General features: G+C 51.7%; 1 protein-coding gene across 1 annotated transcript in view; it reads left to right on the forward strand.

Annotated features, from left to right (window-relative positions):
• The window catches only part of map3k5 (mitogen-activated protein kinase kinase kinase 5), a 149,340-nt gene that overhangs the window by 118,960 nt on the left and 12,880 nt on the right, over window positions 1-17,500 (forward strand). Inside the window, exons 5-16 of the mRNA XM_047022090.1 lie at window positions 3,514-3,517; window positions 4,460-4,602; window positions 5,668-5,691; window positions 8,288-8,481; window positions 10,177-10,345; window positions 10,960-11,066; window positions 13,303-13,473; window positions 14,015-14,127; window positions 15,372-15,531; window positions 15,656-15,809; window positions 16,142-16,249; window positions 16,942-16,994. Coding sequence (XP_046878046.1) covers window positions 3,514-3,517; window positions 4,460-4,602; window positions 5,668-5,691; window positions 8,288-8,481; window positions 10,177-10,345; window positions 10,960-11,066; window positions 13,303-13,473; window positions 14,015-14,127; window positions 15,372-15,531; window positions 15,656-15,809; window positions 16,142-16,249; window positions 16,942-16,994 — 1,400 coding nt within the window. The remainder of the gene's footprint in view (window positions 1-3,513; window positions 3,518-4,459; window positions 4,603-5,667; window positions 5,692-8,287; window positions 8,482-10,176; window positions 10,346-10,959; window positions 11,067-13,302; window positions 13,474-14,014; window positions 14,128-15,371; window positions 15,532-15,655; window positions 15,810-16,141; window positions 16,250-16,941; window positions 16,995-17,500) is intronic.

Here is a 17,500-nt window from a genome sequence, read left to right on the forward strand (position 1 = left end):
GGACAAAGCCTTAAAAAAAAAAAATAATAATTCTAGTGTGTGTATAAACCCAGCAACGGTACGTCTGTTCACAGAAACAGAGTTTGACATGTTTGTGGTTAGCTGAGCTGATCCTTGGTAGTCCGTGTTCCCTTGTGTCCTCCTGCTCTGCTTGTGCAGTCCAGATCCTCACCACTCAGCGTGAGGGAGAAGAGTAGAGGCTGACGTGTTGAGTGGAACAGGTATTAAAGCCATTACAGAAGCACACAAACCCTGATCCTGGTGCCTCCCTGTAGTGCATGCGTCTTCCCAGCCCAGCCCCACCCCCCCCTGCCGTGGACAAACACACGACCAAGCAGGGAGTTGTACAGTTGAACTGTGAGAGAAGATTGGATTTCTGCTCGTGCTCCAAGGGGGTGGGCGTGAGTGGGTTGGTCCACGGTAGGGCTTCTGGCAGTGGCTGCTGATCTAGATTCTAAAGTCATCACAATTCTTACTTCTATCTATTGTGCGTGTGATTTGAACTTAATTTTTAGCTTAAATGAATGTGTGTGTGTCTGGAATGTGTGTGTGTCTGGAATGTGTGTGTGTGTGTCTGGAATGTGTGTGTGTCTGGACAGTTAGCTGACAGTCTTGTGAGTGTAGCCCAGCACAGCCCCTGGCTCCTGGCTCGTGCGTTGACAGATCCTGGCCCGGGGCTGGACGACCTTCAGGACCTGACCAGCCACCAGGCACCACACCCTGCCACCCCCACCCTGCAGCAGAGCAGGCTCTCACAGAGCAGGGCTACAATACACACACCTCAAATACAGGGACCTGGATGAGTCAGTAAAGAAAACAGCTGGCAGTGAATGGACTTATGGAGAAGGCAGGAGCTGCAAAAAGCACATCCTGAATAGATGGCCAGACAGAAGGTGTCTATCTAGCTCTTAATGGCACAAGTCTGTGAGTAATGTGTCTGGTCACTGTGTGGAGGGGAGACGCAGGCGTTGGAGAGAGAGGGGGAGAGAAAGAGAGAGAGAGAGGGGAGAGAAAGAGAGAGAGAGAGAGAGAGAGAGAGAGAGAGAGAGAGGGAGAGATGGGGGAGAGATGGGGGAAAGGGAGAGAAAAGAGAGGGAGAGAAAGAGAGAGAGTGTTGCCAGTCACATGGTGCCCCTCAGTCCATCCACTCCCCTAGTTGGCCCCGATTCTCTGTTTTCCATAGCACTGATTCTTTTTGTGGTTAAGGTCATGTGCTCTGTGTGTGTGTGTGTGTGTTAGGGGGTGGGGTGGGGGCATGGCTAATTAGTAGGGTAACAGATTTCCTCATGTGTCACCAAGACCGATACTGAGGTGTTCAAACCCAAGAGGATTCACACGAGAGATGCCTCTGGCAGCTTGACATCTTTCCTTCTTACATCAGAATGTGCCGTGACATCTGATATTGGTGACATTGATCCTAGCCTGGCTATGCTGTGAAAGTATCCTTCCTGCTACGGTGTACCCTTAAGAAGGAGACAGAATACTGGTTTCCCCCCGCAGGCTCAGTCACTGCAGCCATGCAGGCACCACAGGATCCAGTGTCTGACCTTAAAGAAGGCACTCAGGGAAAACCTAGCTCGTCTTGACTTGGCAGTACAACACTTTCTCTGTGTCGCACTACAAACGCTGCCACGTGTCGATGGAGTGGGCTCTACATTTCCCCAGTCCTTCCATGTATACGCTCAGCCCTGCCCTACTGTAGAGCAAATGTTTGCCCTGGCTCCGTACCCACTAATGACAAACAGGTGAAGTTTCCACACTGACCCCACCCGTCTCATCATAGCACATCAGCGAGTCGTCTGTACCTTAAACGACAGTACCGAATGTGTGCGCATGCACGGTCAACAGTCTGTCTGCTCGCTGTGGGGAACTGTAGGCTCTTCACCAGTCCTTCTTCATGAACGAATCCCTCACATGTCATATTACTCTGGGGAGTCAGATGGCTGAGCGGTGAGGGAGTCGGGCTAGTAATCAGAAGGTTGCCGGATCGATTCCCCGCCGTGCGAAATGACGTTGTGTCCTTGGGCAAGGCACTTCACCCTACTTGCCTCGGGGGAATGTCCCTGTACTTACTGTAAGTCGCTCTGGATAAGAGCGTCTGCTAAATGACTAAATGTAAATGTAAATATTAACGGGGCCTCTCAGCTTGCAGTTAGACGAGTCACACCTGCATCGTTCAGGTGCTACAGGTCACTGTCAGGAAGGAGAAGTGTTCCAGTTCAACCCGTAAGGATGCTGGTTTGTCTGTCTGGTTGTAGAACCCAAGGTGTTGTCAACAACCATGTGTGTGTGTGTGTGTGTGTGTGTGTGTGTGTGTGTGTGTGTGTATGTGTGTAGCAGTGATTGTCTTGGAAGATGGTGGGTGACATTCATGTCATAAATGAGCTGAAATGAGAATCCCAGACTGCTGAGGTCATGCGTCTCTCTGAGGTGGAGCGTGTGGTTTCTCCTTGGCTTCCTTGTGTGTGCCGCCATGGCCCCACCAGGGCCCTCAGGGCCCTCACAGCCCAGCCCCACCAGGGCCCTCACAGCCCAGCCCCACCAGGGCCCTCACAGCCCAGCCCCACCAGGGCCCTCACAGCCCAGCCCCACCAGGGCCCTCAGGGCCCTCACAGCCCAGCCCCACCAGGGCCCTCACAGCCCAGCCCCACCAGGGCCCTCACAGCCCAGCCCCACCAGGGCCCCCAGGGCCCTCACAGCCCAGCCCCACCAGGGCCCTCACAGCCCAGCCCCACCAGGGCCCTCACAGCCCTCACAGCCCAGCCCCACCAGGGCCCTCACAGCCCTCACAGCCCAGCCCCATCAGGGCCCTCACAGCCCAGCCCCACCAGGGCCCTCACAGCCCAGCCCCACCAGGGCCCTCACAGCCCTCACAGCCCAGCCCCACCAGGGCCCTCACAGCCCAGCCCCACCAGGGCCCTCACAGCCCTCACAGCCCAGCCCCACCAGGGCCCTCACAGCCCAGCCCCACCAGGGCCCTCACAGCCCAGCCCTCTGTCACACCTACCAGGGCACGCGCTGGTCACTTACTGTGCAGCGCTGCACAGCAGACACACACGCTGCCCAGCAGACACACACACGCTGCACAGCAGACACACACACACTGCACAGCAGACACACACACACACGCTGCACAGCAGACACACACACACACACACACTGCACAGCAGACACACACACGCTGCACAGCAGACACACACACACTGCACAGCAGACACACACACACGCTGCACAACAGACACACACACACACACGCTGCACAGCAGACACACACACACGCTGCACAGCAGACACACACACACACACGCTGCACAGCAGACACACACACACACGCTGCACAGCAGACACATTTCCTTTCTCCAGGCTATTAACAGTGTGTGCCGATCTCCGGGAGTGTGGGTGGGTGGGGGGTGGGGGTGGGGTGGAGAGCCTTTCAGAGACAAACCCACTTCCTGGTGGCATTTAGACGGGGGGGCCGCCCCTCTCCTGGGGGATGGCCCCGCCCACGACAACAACGTCTCCAAATGTCTCCAGAACAGTCCTGTCTCACTGCGGCTCACTAACGCATCAGAGTAGGTCGCCCAGTTTGCTCTCAGCATTCTCTTGGGTGTCCAATGTCTGTGTCAATATTTGACTGTCCTTTAAGTAACAGCGATTGTTGAGTAGGGTATAGAAAACTGTAATGAGCTGTATGGAGAGAACTGGCTCTCGGGAGGGAGGGAGGGAGGGAGGGAGGGAGGGAGGGAGGGAGGGAGGCTGATCAAAGGGTCTTTGTTAGGCTGCAGCTACAGCGTGTAGTGTGTATGTTGACGTGGAGGGTGAAACTGAGAAGCCGTGGAAAACTCTGGGTGGAGTGCTGCTGTGTTATCTCTGCTCTGCTCTGTCATCAGAGTCACCATGCTGCCGTTTGTTTGTGTTATCAGTGTCTGGCAGGGAAACGGGGCTGCACCCAGGAACTTAGGAAAGATTCCTCCATCTCTTTAGAGCTATCTCCCAGTTTTTCTTTAAAAAGAAAAGAGTTGTAAAAACAACATCCCAGCTTCTAAACTGTGGCCCATCACAGGACAGACACATCTGGTTTGAAATAGTTAACAAGCTGCATTTATACAGCGCATTTTAGCGGCACACCCAAAGCGCTTTACGTTTTCCTGTCATTCACCCACTCTCACACACACACACACACACAAACACGGGACAGCTTGGTCTTGAGTGTCTCGCTAAAGGACAATTCGAAACACGGCCAGGAGGAGTCAGGAATCGAACCGCCAACCTCGCGATCACACCAGCGTCCGGCCCTCCCTACCCTTTGAGCCTCGGCCGCGGCGACACTTCCTGCGACACTTCCTGCGACACTTCCTGCGACACTTCCTGCGCACCCAGCATGGTCGACGGGGCCAGTCAGAGTGTGGTGAACGTGCTTGATGACGTCTGCAGTAAGGCATCTTCTCCCTGTCCTCTCCAGACATCGCGGTGGTGGAGATGACGGACGCTTTCCGCCAGCCCTCCCTCTTCTACCACCTGGGTGTAAGGGAGAGCTTCAGCATGGCCAACAACATCATCCTCTACTGCGACACCAACTCGGACTCTCTACAGTCCCTGCAGGTACGGAGTGTGCACAAACACACAGAACACTTGACACACACACACATCATATGAAAAAACACACATATATGCACACGCACACACACACACACACACACACACACAACACAGACATGGACAAATATGCAAACACACACATTTGTATAACAGGAGCCTTTTTTTCTTTATCTGACGTCTACCTAATTAATGTTGCACAAGGTCAGCAACACGAGTCAATATTTAGAAACTGAAAGTGTTGGTATTGTGGTTGTAGTTCTGTTGCGTTGACATTGTGAGGCCTGTTAGTAATACAGTGAACGGATGCATTAGCACTCAGGAACCCTGCTCTAAAAGGGTGGGATTCATATGCTGGAGGATCAAAATAACATCACTACAAGTGGCTGTCTTTCATAACGCAGTCCGCTTGATTCCTGAATGCTAGTATCCGTTTGGAAATGAGAACTGGAATGAGAGCGAGATCTGTTGACGACAGTATGACTCATCTTGAGATTTGCCGGCAGCCTAGTTGTTGTTCATGCGTCTGGCCTTTAACCTTTCAACTCTGAATCCCAAGTCAATTATTCAGTAAACCACTTAAACTGTTACTGTATGCACAGTGAGCAACCTGCCGCAGGGCTGGAAATCCCCAGTCAATGAGCACATCATCTGCAGACTCTCAGGATGCAGGGCTACTACACAATCTGACAGGATCCTCTCGCCCTCCAAGCCAAGCCCACCTGATTGTATGTGGTCACTTCTGCTGAAGGCTGTCAGGTTCTGAAAGCAAACAACGGTCTCTTATTTACATCCTCTTGAGATCACACTGTGATAACCTTTTATAGAGCTGTTAAAGTAGCTCTTAAAATAGCACAGCACTGCCTCTGATATAAAAGAGACTATTGTGTACATCAGCACCTTTTTAATAATTTTTTAATAATTTTTTAAGATCAACCATTAGAAAATACATGACGAGGTTGTTTGAAATCCACCAAATTGATTTCTCAACAACTTTGGTATTTACCTGTTTCACTTAATGTAGAAAAGTGGTATTTATGTATCTCTAAAAACGACTTATTTCTTTTGCAGGAGATTATCTGCCAGAAGAACACTGTAAGTAACAGTCACAACCTCACACATTTCTGCACTTGTTAATCACACAGCTCTCATCCTTTTACGCATTTTACGTGTGAAAGTATTTACAGGAAACTGCTTTATTCTCACCCTTGAGACGGTGATCTGTCTGCCACTGTGCAGTCACCCTAATTACACAAACCTGTTCGTTCTTACACCATGAGGCATGGGTTTGAGCCTCTGAAAATGCTTTATTGAGATGAGACGGCAGCCATGTTACTCAAGAGACACCGGGAGGAAGTGCTGTGGAACGCAGCGAGGCTGTGAGGAAAAAGGAGTTGCTTTGTATTTTCACCTCCTGGTTTTTTTCCCCCCTGCCTCCCTCGGTGCCTACACACCAGATGTTTCCCCTCGCTGTGTGTGTGAGGTGATAGCCAGCCAGGTTACATGACATTTGTCTAGTCTCTGAAGCAAACTACTGATGATTAGCTACTGTACACACACATACACACACACACACAAGGACAACTTGTGCTTTGTTTTACCTTGGGGAGTGAATCTAATCGTCGTAGTGGTTATCATGTGGGGTGTATGGATGGCTGTGGGGCAGGGAGAGGTCACAGCTGCTGAGGTGAGGGGAGGCAGGCAGCCGAGGGAGGGAGGGAGGGAGGCAGGCGAGGGAGGCAGGCGAGGGAGGCAGGCGAGGGAGGGAGGGAGGCAGGCGAGGGAGGCAGGCGAGGGAGGCAGGCGAGGAAGGCAGCCGAGGGAGGGAGGGAGGCAGGCGAGGCAGGCAGGCGAGGCAGGCGAGGCAGGGAAGGAGTACAGGCCAGTCCAAAGGGAGGGTTTCAGACCAGGAGAGCAGATGGGAGCAGGGTTACCCTTCCCAGGCTTAGCTGCTCTAAGTGGCTTTGCGGAGTGGAATAAGGTGGCTTTGTGCTGCAGGAAGCAGCCTGATCTCAGAGGGCCGGCTGGGCCTCGTGAGAAGGGCTGATTACAGCTCACAGCCAGAGTGTACTCAGTGACACTCCCCCTCACTCCTTACGTCTCCCTCCCTCTCTCTGTATCTCTCTGTTTCTCTCTCTGTTGTTGTCTCTGTCTCCACCCTTCACTGCACTGTTCTCCACGGCAACAGCACAGCGCCCACTGACCCCTCCCATCCACCGCAGCCACCCTGCCGTCTGAACTGGTAGCCTCTGGGCTTTAGTAACAAATATGGCACAGAACTACTAAGGATAACTTCCTCAATGGTTTTCAGACCACGTGAGGGGTCATAAAGTGATATAGCTGATGATTTACAATCCCAGTGCTGCTCTGTCGGTGTCTTTGCAGGTGAACGGGCTAATCCTACTCTCCCAGTGACTTTTAACTCATTAATCACTGTAACAGCAGAGTGAAAAACAAATGTTGCTCTCTCTCTCTGTCTCTGTCTCTCTTTCTCTCTCTCTCTGTCTCTCTCTCTGTCTCTCTTTTTCTCTCTATCTGTCTCTCTCTCTCCCACCCTCTCCCTCTCTCTCTCTTTGTCTCTCTCTCTTTCTCTTTGTCTCTCCCTCTCCCTGCTGTCCTTCATAGGGTGTTGTTCTAGCCTGCGTGCAAGCATCTCACAATTGCCTAATATGGCTGCTGAGGCATCCTGACTACTGGAGTCTCAATGGCACCTAGCCACTAAAATATGTATAAGGCTGTGATGCACCATCATGGGATCCACAGAGGCATGAATCAGACAGGAGATCTCTTGCAGGACAGGATTTAGGAAACGGTCTCACCTCTCCAGCATGCCGTGTTACAAAGTCACGATGACTGGAGGTGAAATATCGTCGCACAGGAGGAAGCTGTTGTTTGTGTGAGGAATGTTTCAATGGCTCCATCACTTCCTCCTTCTCATTGGTTTGTGTGTCTGGGTCCCTGCGCGTGTTGCAGGCAGGGGGGTGTTCTTCAAGAGTTGAGGGGAAACAGCCAAATGAAAATAGCAACAGTTTAAACAGTCAGGATGCAGCTGTTATCCTGTAAACCCTGTGATTATGCACATGCTACTTCTCAAATACCGAATCAGTTGGTTTAGATGAGAGAAGAAGCTGCCGTGTAGCTGTGCCAGTAGCTAAACAGACACAACGACCTCGTCTCTCCACCTCTCTGCAAATACCACATGATGCAAATCAGACAGGAAGGGAGGGGATCCGCAGCGTTTGAGCTGATTGCCGTCGGCGGCGTGAACCTGGCTGATCACCTCAGCCCCGGAGGGGGAGAAGACTGAGCAGGACCCGTCATGGCCTGGATGCAGATCCACAATCTACCGTGTGTCCCAGTGCCAGAGCCGTCACGGGCACGGCTGCTACAATAACACCATTGTGTCTGCTGGTCAACCCATCCTAATGTCACCACCTGGAACTGGATAACAACAGGAAGCACACAGTGTGACTCAGTGTTTCTCACCGCACAGTTCAGTGGATTGGCATGACATCCTGATAAAAACAACAAAACATGATGCATGCGGGGGGGGAAACTCCCCCCCCCCCCCCCCCCCCCCCCCCCCCCAATAAAACACCCTTTACCTCTCATTGAAACATGCATAAACACATCCCATCTCCAGCTCAGAAGTGACCCCCCCCCCCCCTGCTGTTGTCCTCTGTTCCTCCAGACATGCTCAGCAAACTACAGCTTCATCCCGTATATGGTGACGCCCCACAACAAGGTGTACTGCTGCGAGAGCAGCCTGCTGAAGGGCCTGACGGAGCTGATGCAGCCCAGCTTCGAGGTGCTGCTGGGGCCCATCTGCATGCCCCTGCTCGACCGCTTCCTCCAGCTAATCAAGGTGCCCACCGGGAACTCCTGGTGAGTCTGCAGGGTCGGAAGGTGCCTGTGGTGATGATGGTGATGGTGGGGGTTATGATGATGGTGGTGATGATGGTGATAATGATGGTGGTGATGATGAAGGTGGTGGGGGTGATGATGATGGTGGGGGTGATGATGATGATGGTGGGGGTGATGATGATGAGGGTGGTGATGATGGTGGTGGTGGTGGTGGTGATGATGATGATGATGATGATGATGATGATGATGGTGGTGGTGGTGGGGGTGATGATGATGATGATGATGATGATGGTGGTGGTGGTGGGGGTGATGATGATGATGATGATGATGATGATGGTGGTGGTGGTGGTGGGGGTGATGATGATGATGGTGGTGGTGGTGGGGGTGATGATGATGATGATGATGATGATGGTGGTGGTGGTGGGGGTGATGATGATGATGATGATGATGGTGGTGGTGGTGGTGTTGATGATGATGATGATGATAATGATGATGCATTTTATTTGAGAAGCGTCTTTCTTGCACTCGAGGAGACGTGTGTAATAGGCAGTTCAGGGAGATGAGCTGTGAAACTGACGAGGTGCCTTTAAACTGATTAACTCGTCAGGCTGTGGCTTCCGCACTGGGGGGGTGTAAGAAAAACAGAAAATAAACGTGTTTAATGCCGAACACCTTTGAGAAAGGGAGCGTATGGAGTGCTCGTGCGTTGGAGCGTTCTGTATCGGTTCAGATGAACTCATTCACTCGACCGTTCCATCAAGACGACCAGAGAGCACTCCACCTCAGACCCTGGATCTTAAAGAGCCTTGCATCCACTTCCTCAGTGAAAAACACACTATCTATTTGATGTGCGTCGCTGTGGAAATGCCTGTGAAAGACGAGAGTGGAGCAGGTGTCTCGTCTGAGCGCTGGGTCGTGCATCCTGACACTCTGGCGTGATCCACAGGTGACGGGTTTGTCACCGGCAGCCTGAGTTCATCAACACCCAGAGAGAGCTGTGGTGCAGCTGGTGCTCTGCCGTGTTGAGCTACCAAACATTATGCTCCTTCAGGATGGGGATTGAACGAGCATCATGGGTGAAAGAGGGAAGCACAGAGCAATAATTACTAAAGGATTTGTGGCTTGTTATTCAGAATGTGAAACGTTGCAGTAGTCATTGCCGGTTAAAATTTGCTTCACTTGTTCTACACGTGTAGGCCCAGCCTAGCTGTCTACCTAATGGTTTTACTTTATTTGATGTGTCCCCATAGAACTTCATGACAAATCACTGTTCCAAACAGTCATTTCTTAGCTTTGAGCTGAATGTTGAAACTTGCTTTCCAAGAACAGTGACTCATGCTGTTGAAGCCAGGGGAATTTGCACTCTGGATGAATGCTGCTTGCTGGAGCTATGCCACCCCACAGCGCATTGAGAAACTTACTGGGGTGGTGGCCAGCAAACAGGATGAAATTGGTTGATGTCACATGCTCCTCTAACTGTTCATCTGAAGACGACTACTTAACAGTAGGGGCAGGATTCTGATGTTTTTAATATGCTATGGTATCTTCTGCTCACGTTCATGAGTGTCATGTGACGTTGCTCATTGTGTGTACAGGAAGTTCAGACATCTGTCGCCCTACGTGTATTTTCACCTGAAACCGAAGCCGTAGAAATCAGTTGGTTCCAGAAACGGGCCCTTCAAATGAGGAAATAACCCTTGTGTTTCCCCCCCATAGCCAGTACTTCCGTGAGACCATCCTCAGTGAGATCCGCAAGGCGCGGGAGCTGTTCACGGGCACGGAGCTGGCCACAGAGCTGGGCCGCATCCAGCAGCGTCTGGACAACGTGGAGTGCCTCTCAGCGGACATCGTCATCAATCTGCTCCTGTCCTACCGGGACATCCAGGTACTGTGGTGTGGGGCCTTCTGTGACCTCCCAGTCTGCACAGGGGGGGGGGTGTGCAGGGGCTGTGACCAGGCAAGTGTGTGCAGGGGGGGGTGCAGGGGGGGTGCAGGGGATGGGGGGTGCAGGGGTGTGGCTGCAGAGGCGTGTGTGCAGGGGGGGGTGCAGGGGGGGGGGGTGCAGGGTGAATGTTTCAGGGCTTCTCTGCGTTGGAGGTGTCCTGTGTTCTGAGGAGCTACTGGAGAGCTTCCGGAGAGGTCTCTGGTGTCGCCTGTCTCCAGGCTAGCACAGCAGGGAGCACAGCAGGGAGCACAGCAGGGAGCACAGCAGGGAGCACAGCAGGGAGCACAGCAGGGAGCACAGCAGGCAGCACAGTGGCCTTCACTGCAGTTGTGTAATCCTCCCCTCGCTATAGGCAGCCCTCCACAGCATGCATAAAACATGACAGCAACAAAGGTGGAGAGACAGAATGATTCAACATGTTTTCGATACAGTAAAGATGTACTGAACCAAACAAATTACGCACAACGCGACTATCCATTATTTAAGTAATCTGGTATTAGGCTCAGACTAGGTTGATGTGAAAATGTGTTTGTCTGTGTTTTTGTGTAACCCAGGACTACGAGTCCATCGTGAAACTGGTGGAGACTCTGGAGAAGCTGCCCACCTTTGACCCCATGGAACATCCTCATGTGAAGTTCCATTACGCCTTTGCACTAAATAGGTGACACTTCCTCACACGTGCTTTGCCTGGGTACACACACACACACACATGAACAGACACATGCTTAGACCGACACAAAAACACGTCAACACGCACACACACAGAGACAGGCGCACCACCCACAGACATCATGTGGAGAACATGTGTTTCAGGAAGTACACATTTGTAGAGCATGCAAGGGTTTAACTGCCTGTTTTCCCCCATGCTGTTTTCTCTTGTAAACCTCCAGTTGTTCTCCCAGTTCCACTGTTCTCCCAGTTCCACTGTTCTCCCAGTTTCACTGTTCTCCCAGTTCCACTGTTCTCCCAGTTCCACTGTTCTCCCAGTTCCACTGGCTCCAACACAAGGAGCTCCCTCTGCTCCTGTATTTAGCTGCAACCCAGATAACCCTCCTCCTGCATACTTCCATAATGCTTTATCGCCGTGTGAATTAGCCTGAATCAAAAGCAGCGAGTGTCTTGGATTACCAAAGTCCCTCGAGCCGTTCCACCAAGGCTTGACATGGATGAGGTCCGTGACTCAGCAATGTCAAGCTGACATTGCAGAAAGGGCTTCCATTATGAAGCAATGATGAAGCCCGAAGAATGTGAATGAAACATCCTTATTGAAACAAGCCTTACCAGCCAGAGCACGTTGAGTCATTGGATCAAGCTTCTGTACGAAACCGCTAGCAGCAGGATGGGGACACTGACAGGCTGGACTGGTGCACACGCTCCTCAGCTGGCATGAGTGGAGAGGGCTGAGTCACAGCCCCCGGCCCCCTGGCCCCCCGGCCCCCCCCAGACACCACTCTGCACTCTGGTGTGAAGAAAGAATAGAAGAGAGAGAGAGAGAGAGGGAGATCGAGAAAGAGAGACAAAGAATAGAAGAGAGAGAGGGAGATTGCGATAGAGAGAGACAAAGAATAGAGAGAGGGAGAGATTGAGAGACAAAGAATAGAAGAGAGAGGGAGAGATCGAGAGAGAGAAAGTATAGAAGAGAGAGGGAGAGATCGAGAGAGAGAAAGAATAGAAGAGAGAGGCAGAGATCGAGAGAGAGAAAGTATAGAAGAGAGAGGGAGAGATCGAGAGAGAGAAAGAATAGAAGAGAGAGGCAGAGATCGAGAGAGAGAAAGTATAGAAGAGAGAGGGAGAGAAACGCAGAGTAGTTCCCCAATCACCTCTGGTTTGGCACCAGAAGTTGCTCGTCCACATGTTGCATTGAACACAAGTCTCAAGGTGCTTTGTTGAGGACTCATAACATCAATGCTTTGTCGGCTGGCAGTTTCCAGCCAGCAGGTTAGGGTGCTGCGCAGCTGGACTCTAAACCAGAGGCTGCACTCTCAGAGCAGAAGAACAGATTAGCTAAACCAGAAGCTGCTTTCTCAGAGCAGAAGAAGAGACTAGCTAAACCAGAGGCTGCTCTCTCAGAGCAGAAGAAGAGATTAACTAAAACAGAGGCTGCTTTCTCAGAGCAGAAGAAGAGACTAGCTAAACTAGAAGCTGCTTTCTCAGAGCAGAAGAAGAGACTAGCTAAACCAGAAGCTGCTTTCTCAGAGCAGAAGAAGAGACTAGCTAAACCAGAGCGATTCTCATGCAAAGGATACGGTTGTTGGTTCGATTCCTGGTCGTGCCAAATGACTTTGTGTCCTTGGACAAGGCACTTCACCTACTTGCCTCGGGGAGAATGTCCCTGTACTTACTGTAAGTCGCTCTGAATAAGATCGTCTGCTTAATGACTACATGTAAATGTAATAAGATTTCATGATCTGATTTGGCACGTTCAACTGACTAAGTAATAGCATCTCTAGGAATGCCCGCTCATGGGTAGAGTGTTTTTTTTTTCTACCGCCTTCGTCTCTTGCCGAATTCTTTTTCTGGGCGATGTTCTCTGGAGTTACCAGGGCGTATTGCCAGCCAGCTGAGCTCTGTACGGCTCCACTGCCAAAAATCAGCACTGAAGCATTCCCCCTACACACACACACACACACACACACACAAACTGGTCTTATTGAAGCTCTTTAGCTTCCATGCGTTGGAGAGAGATACCATCAGATCGAATCACAGTCTCTCTCTCACACACAGAGGAGTCAAAACATTTGGCTTTTTCACTGGAACTCCTTTCAAGAAGGCAAGAAAAGGCACTCTGTTAAATTGTTAAAACACAAGGTCAAAAACGTAATCTACCTGTGTCTGGCTATTTGTCGTGTATGTCTGTGTGCGTGTGTGTCTGTGTCCTTGCGTGTTTGTGCGTGCAGGAGAAACCTCCCAGGAGACAGACAGAAGGCCCTGGACATCATGCTGCCCCTGGTGGAGGCAGAGGAGCAGGTGGCCTCGGATATATACTGCCTAGTGGGACGCATCTACAAGGACACCTTCCTGGAGTCGCACTTCGCCGACACGGCCAGCAGGGACAGCGGCACGCTGTGGTGAGGAAGAGAGGGAGTGGGGGTGAATCCACCTCGCACGCCCCGACTCGCACGCCCCTCAGCTTTCAGACTCCCCCTCACTCTCCTGTCGGCCGCTAGGCCGCATCCTAGCACCCAAGCTGGGCTTTCAAATGGCAGACGATTTAGAGCAGCACGCTAGTAATGATATGAGCTTAATTGCTAGTCCTCTTGAAATGGGAATCTGTCTCGTATTCTTGGTGATTAAATGTGCCGTCTGGTAAGGAGATGTCCCATCAGGCTTCCTCTCAGTTCCAGATGTCATCTTTGTACAGGCTGCTGATATTACTCACATAGCACAACCTGGCCCAGCAGACTGCTCATTAAGTTAATGAGTTTTCTTTTGCTGGTTGCAATGAGTGATTCTGTGTTTCCGGCTCAGTCCTCCTGTACTTGCTAAGCGAAGTCTGTGGACGAGGTCGACAGGGACGTGGAGTCGTCGTGAACATCAGCAGAGAGGAGCGGAGAGCAGAGCTCTCATGAGGCCCAGGGTGGCAGTGACACCTGTTCTCTTCCTTGTCAGGTTTAAGAAGGGCTTTGAGTCAGAGCCAACGCTGCATTCTGGGATCAACTACGCCGTTCTTCTCCTGGCTGCTGGACACCAGTTTGACGCCTCCTTTGAGCTCCGGAAAGTCGGTGTGTATTCATGTTTTTTATATGTATAGAAAGAGAGAGACTCTAAAGTGCAATGCATTCAGCTCAAAGAGACTGTCAGTGTTTGTCCTTGAGCTGAATGTGTTGCACTTTAGACTCTCTCTCTCTTTCTTTAGACTTGCTCTGTATCATTAGCACAGCAAAGGAACTCTTATGTGAGTGACCTGCGTTGTCCTTGTCTATCAGTAACCCTCATTGGAACATGGCATCAGTTCCTGCTGGCTGATGAGGTGAGGAGGTGGGGGGCTAAATACTCTTACACACGTTGACAGAAGCAAAGTCTCCTTCAGACTCCATACAAGGAAACCAGGATGAGTAGGGAGGATCGGCCTGCTATTCTGCTGTGTAGTTTGAAAAGTGAGATTGTACGCATGATAGACGTTTCCCCATTTGCTTGCCAGCAAGCGTGGTACAGTTTGACTTCTGTTCCCAGTGCTCTTTCTTTCCCTGAAATTGGAGGTTAGAGCTAAGCTCAGGAATGTGAGGAAATAGGACAGGCATTTCTAAGAACCAGCACAGGCCCCTTCCTTGTCCCATTCTGAGGCCCCCTACCTGCCCCCCTCCCTGCCCCCTCCTTGCCTCCCTCCCTCCCTCCCTGCCCCCTACCTGCCTCCTCTCTGCCTCCCTCCCTGCCACCCTCCCTGCCCCCTCTCTGCCCCCCTACCTGCCTTCTCTCTGCCCCCCTCCCTGCCCCCTCCCCGCCTCCTCCCTGCCTCCCTCCCTGCTTCCCTCCCTGCCCCCCTAACTGCCCCCCACCCCCTCCCTGCCGCCCTCCCTGCCGTCCTACCTGCCGTCCTACCTGTCCCCCTCCCTCCCTGTCCCACCTACACCTTGTCCTCTATCCTCAGCAGCAAAGGGCATGTAGAGACAGCTTTCCTCAGTGTTGCAAAAACAACAAGCTACTCCAGAGAATAATATCTGCATGCATCGGTTCTTCCTTCACTCACTTTCTTGGAAAGACACCTATAAACAGAATGTTGTCAAATCACTCACAGGCGAAGCTGGTTTGTACCAATGTCCCGAGCTTAATGTGCATGACGTTCACACGCTTTACTGAGAATTGTACACCACTCAATTAACCTGAACAACAAAACTACCTTTCGTTGAATTTCCAAGAAAAATATATTGCATTGATGTAGGGCATTGATAACAAACAAATCCGTGATATGCGGGCATATCAAGTGCAGTACTGTAACTCAATAGTGCTTCCTGTTTTTTTTTGCCAGGAGTGAAGCTGAGCAGCCTTCTGGGTAAGAAGGGCAGCCTGGACAAGCTGCAGAGTTACTGGGATGTAGGCTTCTTCCTAGGGGCCAGCATCCTCGCGTGCGACAACACCAGGGTTATCCAAGCCTCCGAGAAACTTTTTAAACTCAAGGCCCCTGTCTGGTGAGGCCTCCACTAGCCCTCCTGCTCTGCATGTTCACGCTCTAAACCTAAATCCTCTGTTCGAATCGTAGCGTTCCTTCCTTCTGCGTCTTCGGTGGCTAGCCTTGGTCTGTTCTTACCCCAGGTATCTGCGCACGCTGGTGGAAACCATCCTGATTTACCAGCATTTCAAGAAGCCGTCAGGCGAGCAGCCGCCTCCGAAGCAGGAGCTGGTGGACTTCTGGATGGATATCCTTGTGGAGGCCACCAACAAGGACGTCTCCTCAGTCCGCTTCCCCGTACGTTTACATTTACATTTAGTCATTTAGCAGACGCTCTTATCCAGAGCAACTTACAGTAAGTACAGGGACATTCTCCCCAAGGCAAGTAGGGTGAAGTGCCTTACCCAAGGACACAACGTCATTTGCACCGGCAACCTTCAGATTACTAGCCCGATGCTCTACCCGCTCAGCCACCTGACTCCCACGTTTGAGCTAGGCACCACAAGCGTTTTAGACTCATGATGACCTTGAGCAACCAGACTTGCGTACCCAAACCATCACAGTATCTCCTGCTGTGCCCCCGACTGACTTGAACGATTGGGTCTGGTTGGTTTTCTTTCTCCCCACAGGTGTTGATACTGGAGCCCACTAAAGTGTACCAGCCGTCGTATCTGTCCATCAACAACGACGTGGAGGAGAACACTGTGTCCATCTGGCACGTAGCTCCTGATGACAAGGCAGGGTTCTACTACAGTAATCACATGTTCACTAGCTCAGATCTCCCCTCTCTAGCCTGACCTGCCTGCCTGCCTGTCTGCCTGCCTACCTGTCTGCCTGACTGTCTACCTGGCTGTTTGACTGTCTGTTTGTCTGCCTGTCTGTTTGTCTGTCTGCCTATCTGTCTGCCTGCCTGCCTGCCTGCCTGCCTGCCTGCCTGCCTGCCTGCCTGCCTGCCTGCCTACCTGTCTGTCTGTCTGTCTGCCTGCCTGCCTGTCTGTCTGTCTGTCTGTCTGTCTGTCTGTCTGCCTGCCTGTCTGTCTGTCTGTCTGTCTGTCTGTCTGTTTGCCTGCCTGCCTGCCTGCCTGCCTGCCTGCCTGCCTGCCTGCCTGTCTGCCTGCCTGCCTGTCTGTCTGTCTGTCTGTCTGTCTGTCTGTCTGCCTGGCTGCCGTCTGTCTGTCTGCCTGGCTGTCTACCTGTCTGTCTACCTGACAACCTGCTTGTTGTGCTCTCCTCTTATCTCTGTCAGTCTTTCTGTCTATGTTTTGTCTGTCTATTTTTTGTCTGTCTATGTTTTGTCTGTCTATGTTTTGTCTGTCTATGTTTTGTCAGTCTGTCTGTCTGCTGTGACAAGCTGTGGCAGATCATGGGAGAGGGTGGTTGTTGTGGTGTCATTCTGGGTTCATGTAATGTGCTCTGGTCCGTCTAACAGAACAAGGGGATCCATGAGTGGAACTTCAGCGCCACATCAGTGCGAGGCGTCAGGTCAGTGACTTCACACTTACAGGATCAGCTGTATACTGCACACACACACACTTACAGTATCAGCTGTATACTGCACACACACACACTTACAGTATCAACTGTATACTGTACACACACACACACTTACAGTATCAGCTGTATACTGCACACACACACACTTACAGTATCAGCTGTATACTGTACACACACAGACTTAAAGTATATGCTTTATACACTATCTTTCCACTATGTTTACTTCCTGGTTCTCATGGTCGTGTGAGTAGACCACCATCACACGTCCCTGCCCCCCCACAGCCCCCCGCCCTCCTCTGAGGAATTCAGTTGCAGACAGATCTAGCCCTCGCAGAGGCCCTCTCCGGGACGTTGCTAGGGAACGTCTCATTCTTGGTGCCCACTCAGCCTGCAGTCAGAGCTGGTGGAGACAATGACAGCTCTCTGCTGCTGCATCAGTAGGAGAGACAGGAGAGCCAGGAGAGCCAGCCTCCGTCCCTGTCAACTGGATGCCT

The sequence above is a fragment of the Hypomesus transpacificus genome, chromosome 6 (genome assembly GCF_021917145.1).
Source record: "Hypomesus transpacificus isolate Combined female chromosome 6, fHypTra1, whole genome shotgun sequence".
Classification (NCBI taxonomy): domain Eukaryota; kingdom Metazoa; phylum Chordata; class Actinopteri; order Osmeriformes; family Osmeridae; genus Hypomesus; species Hypomesus transpacificus.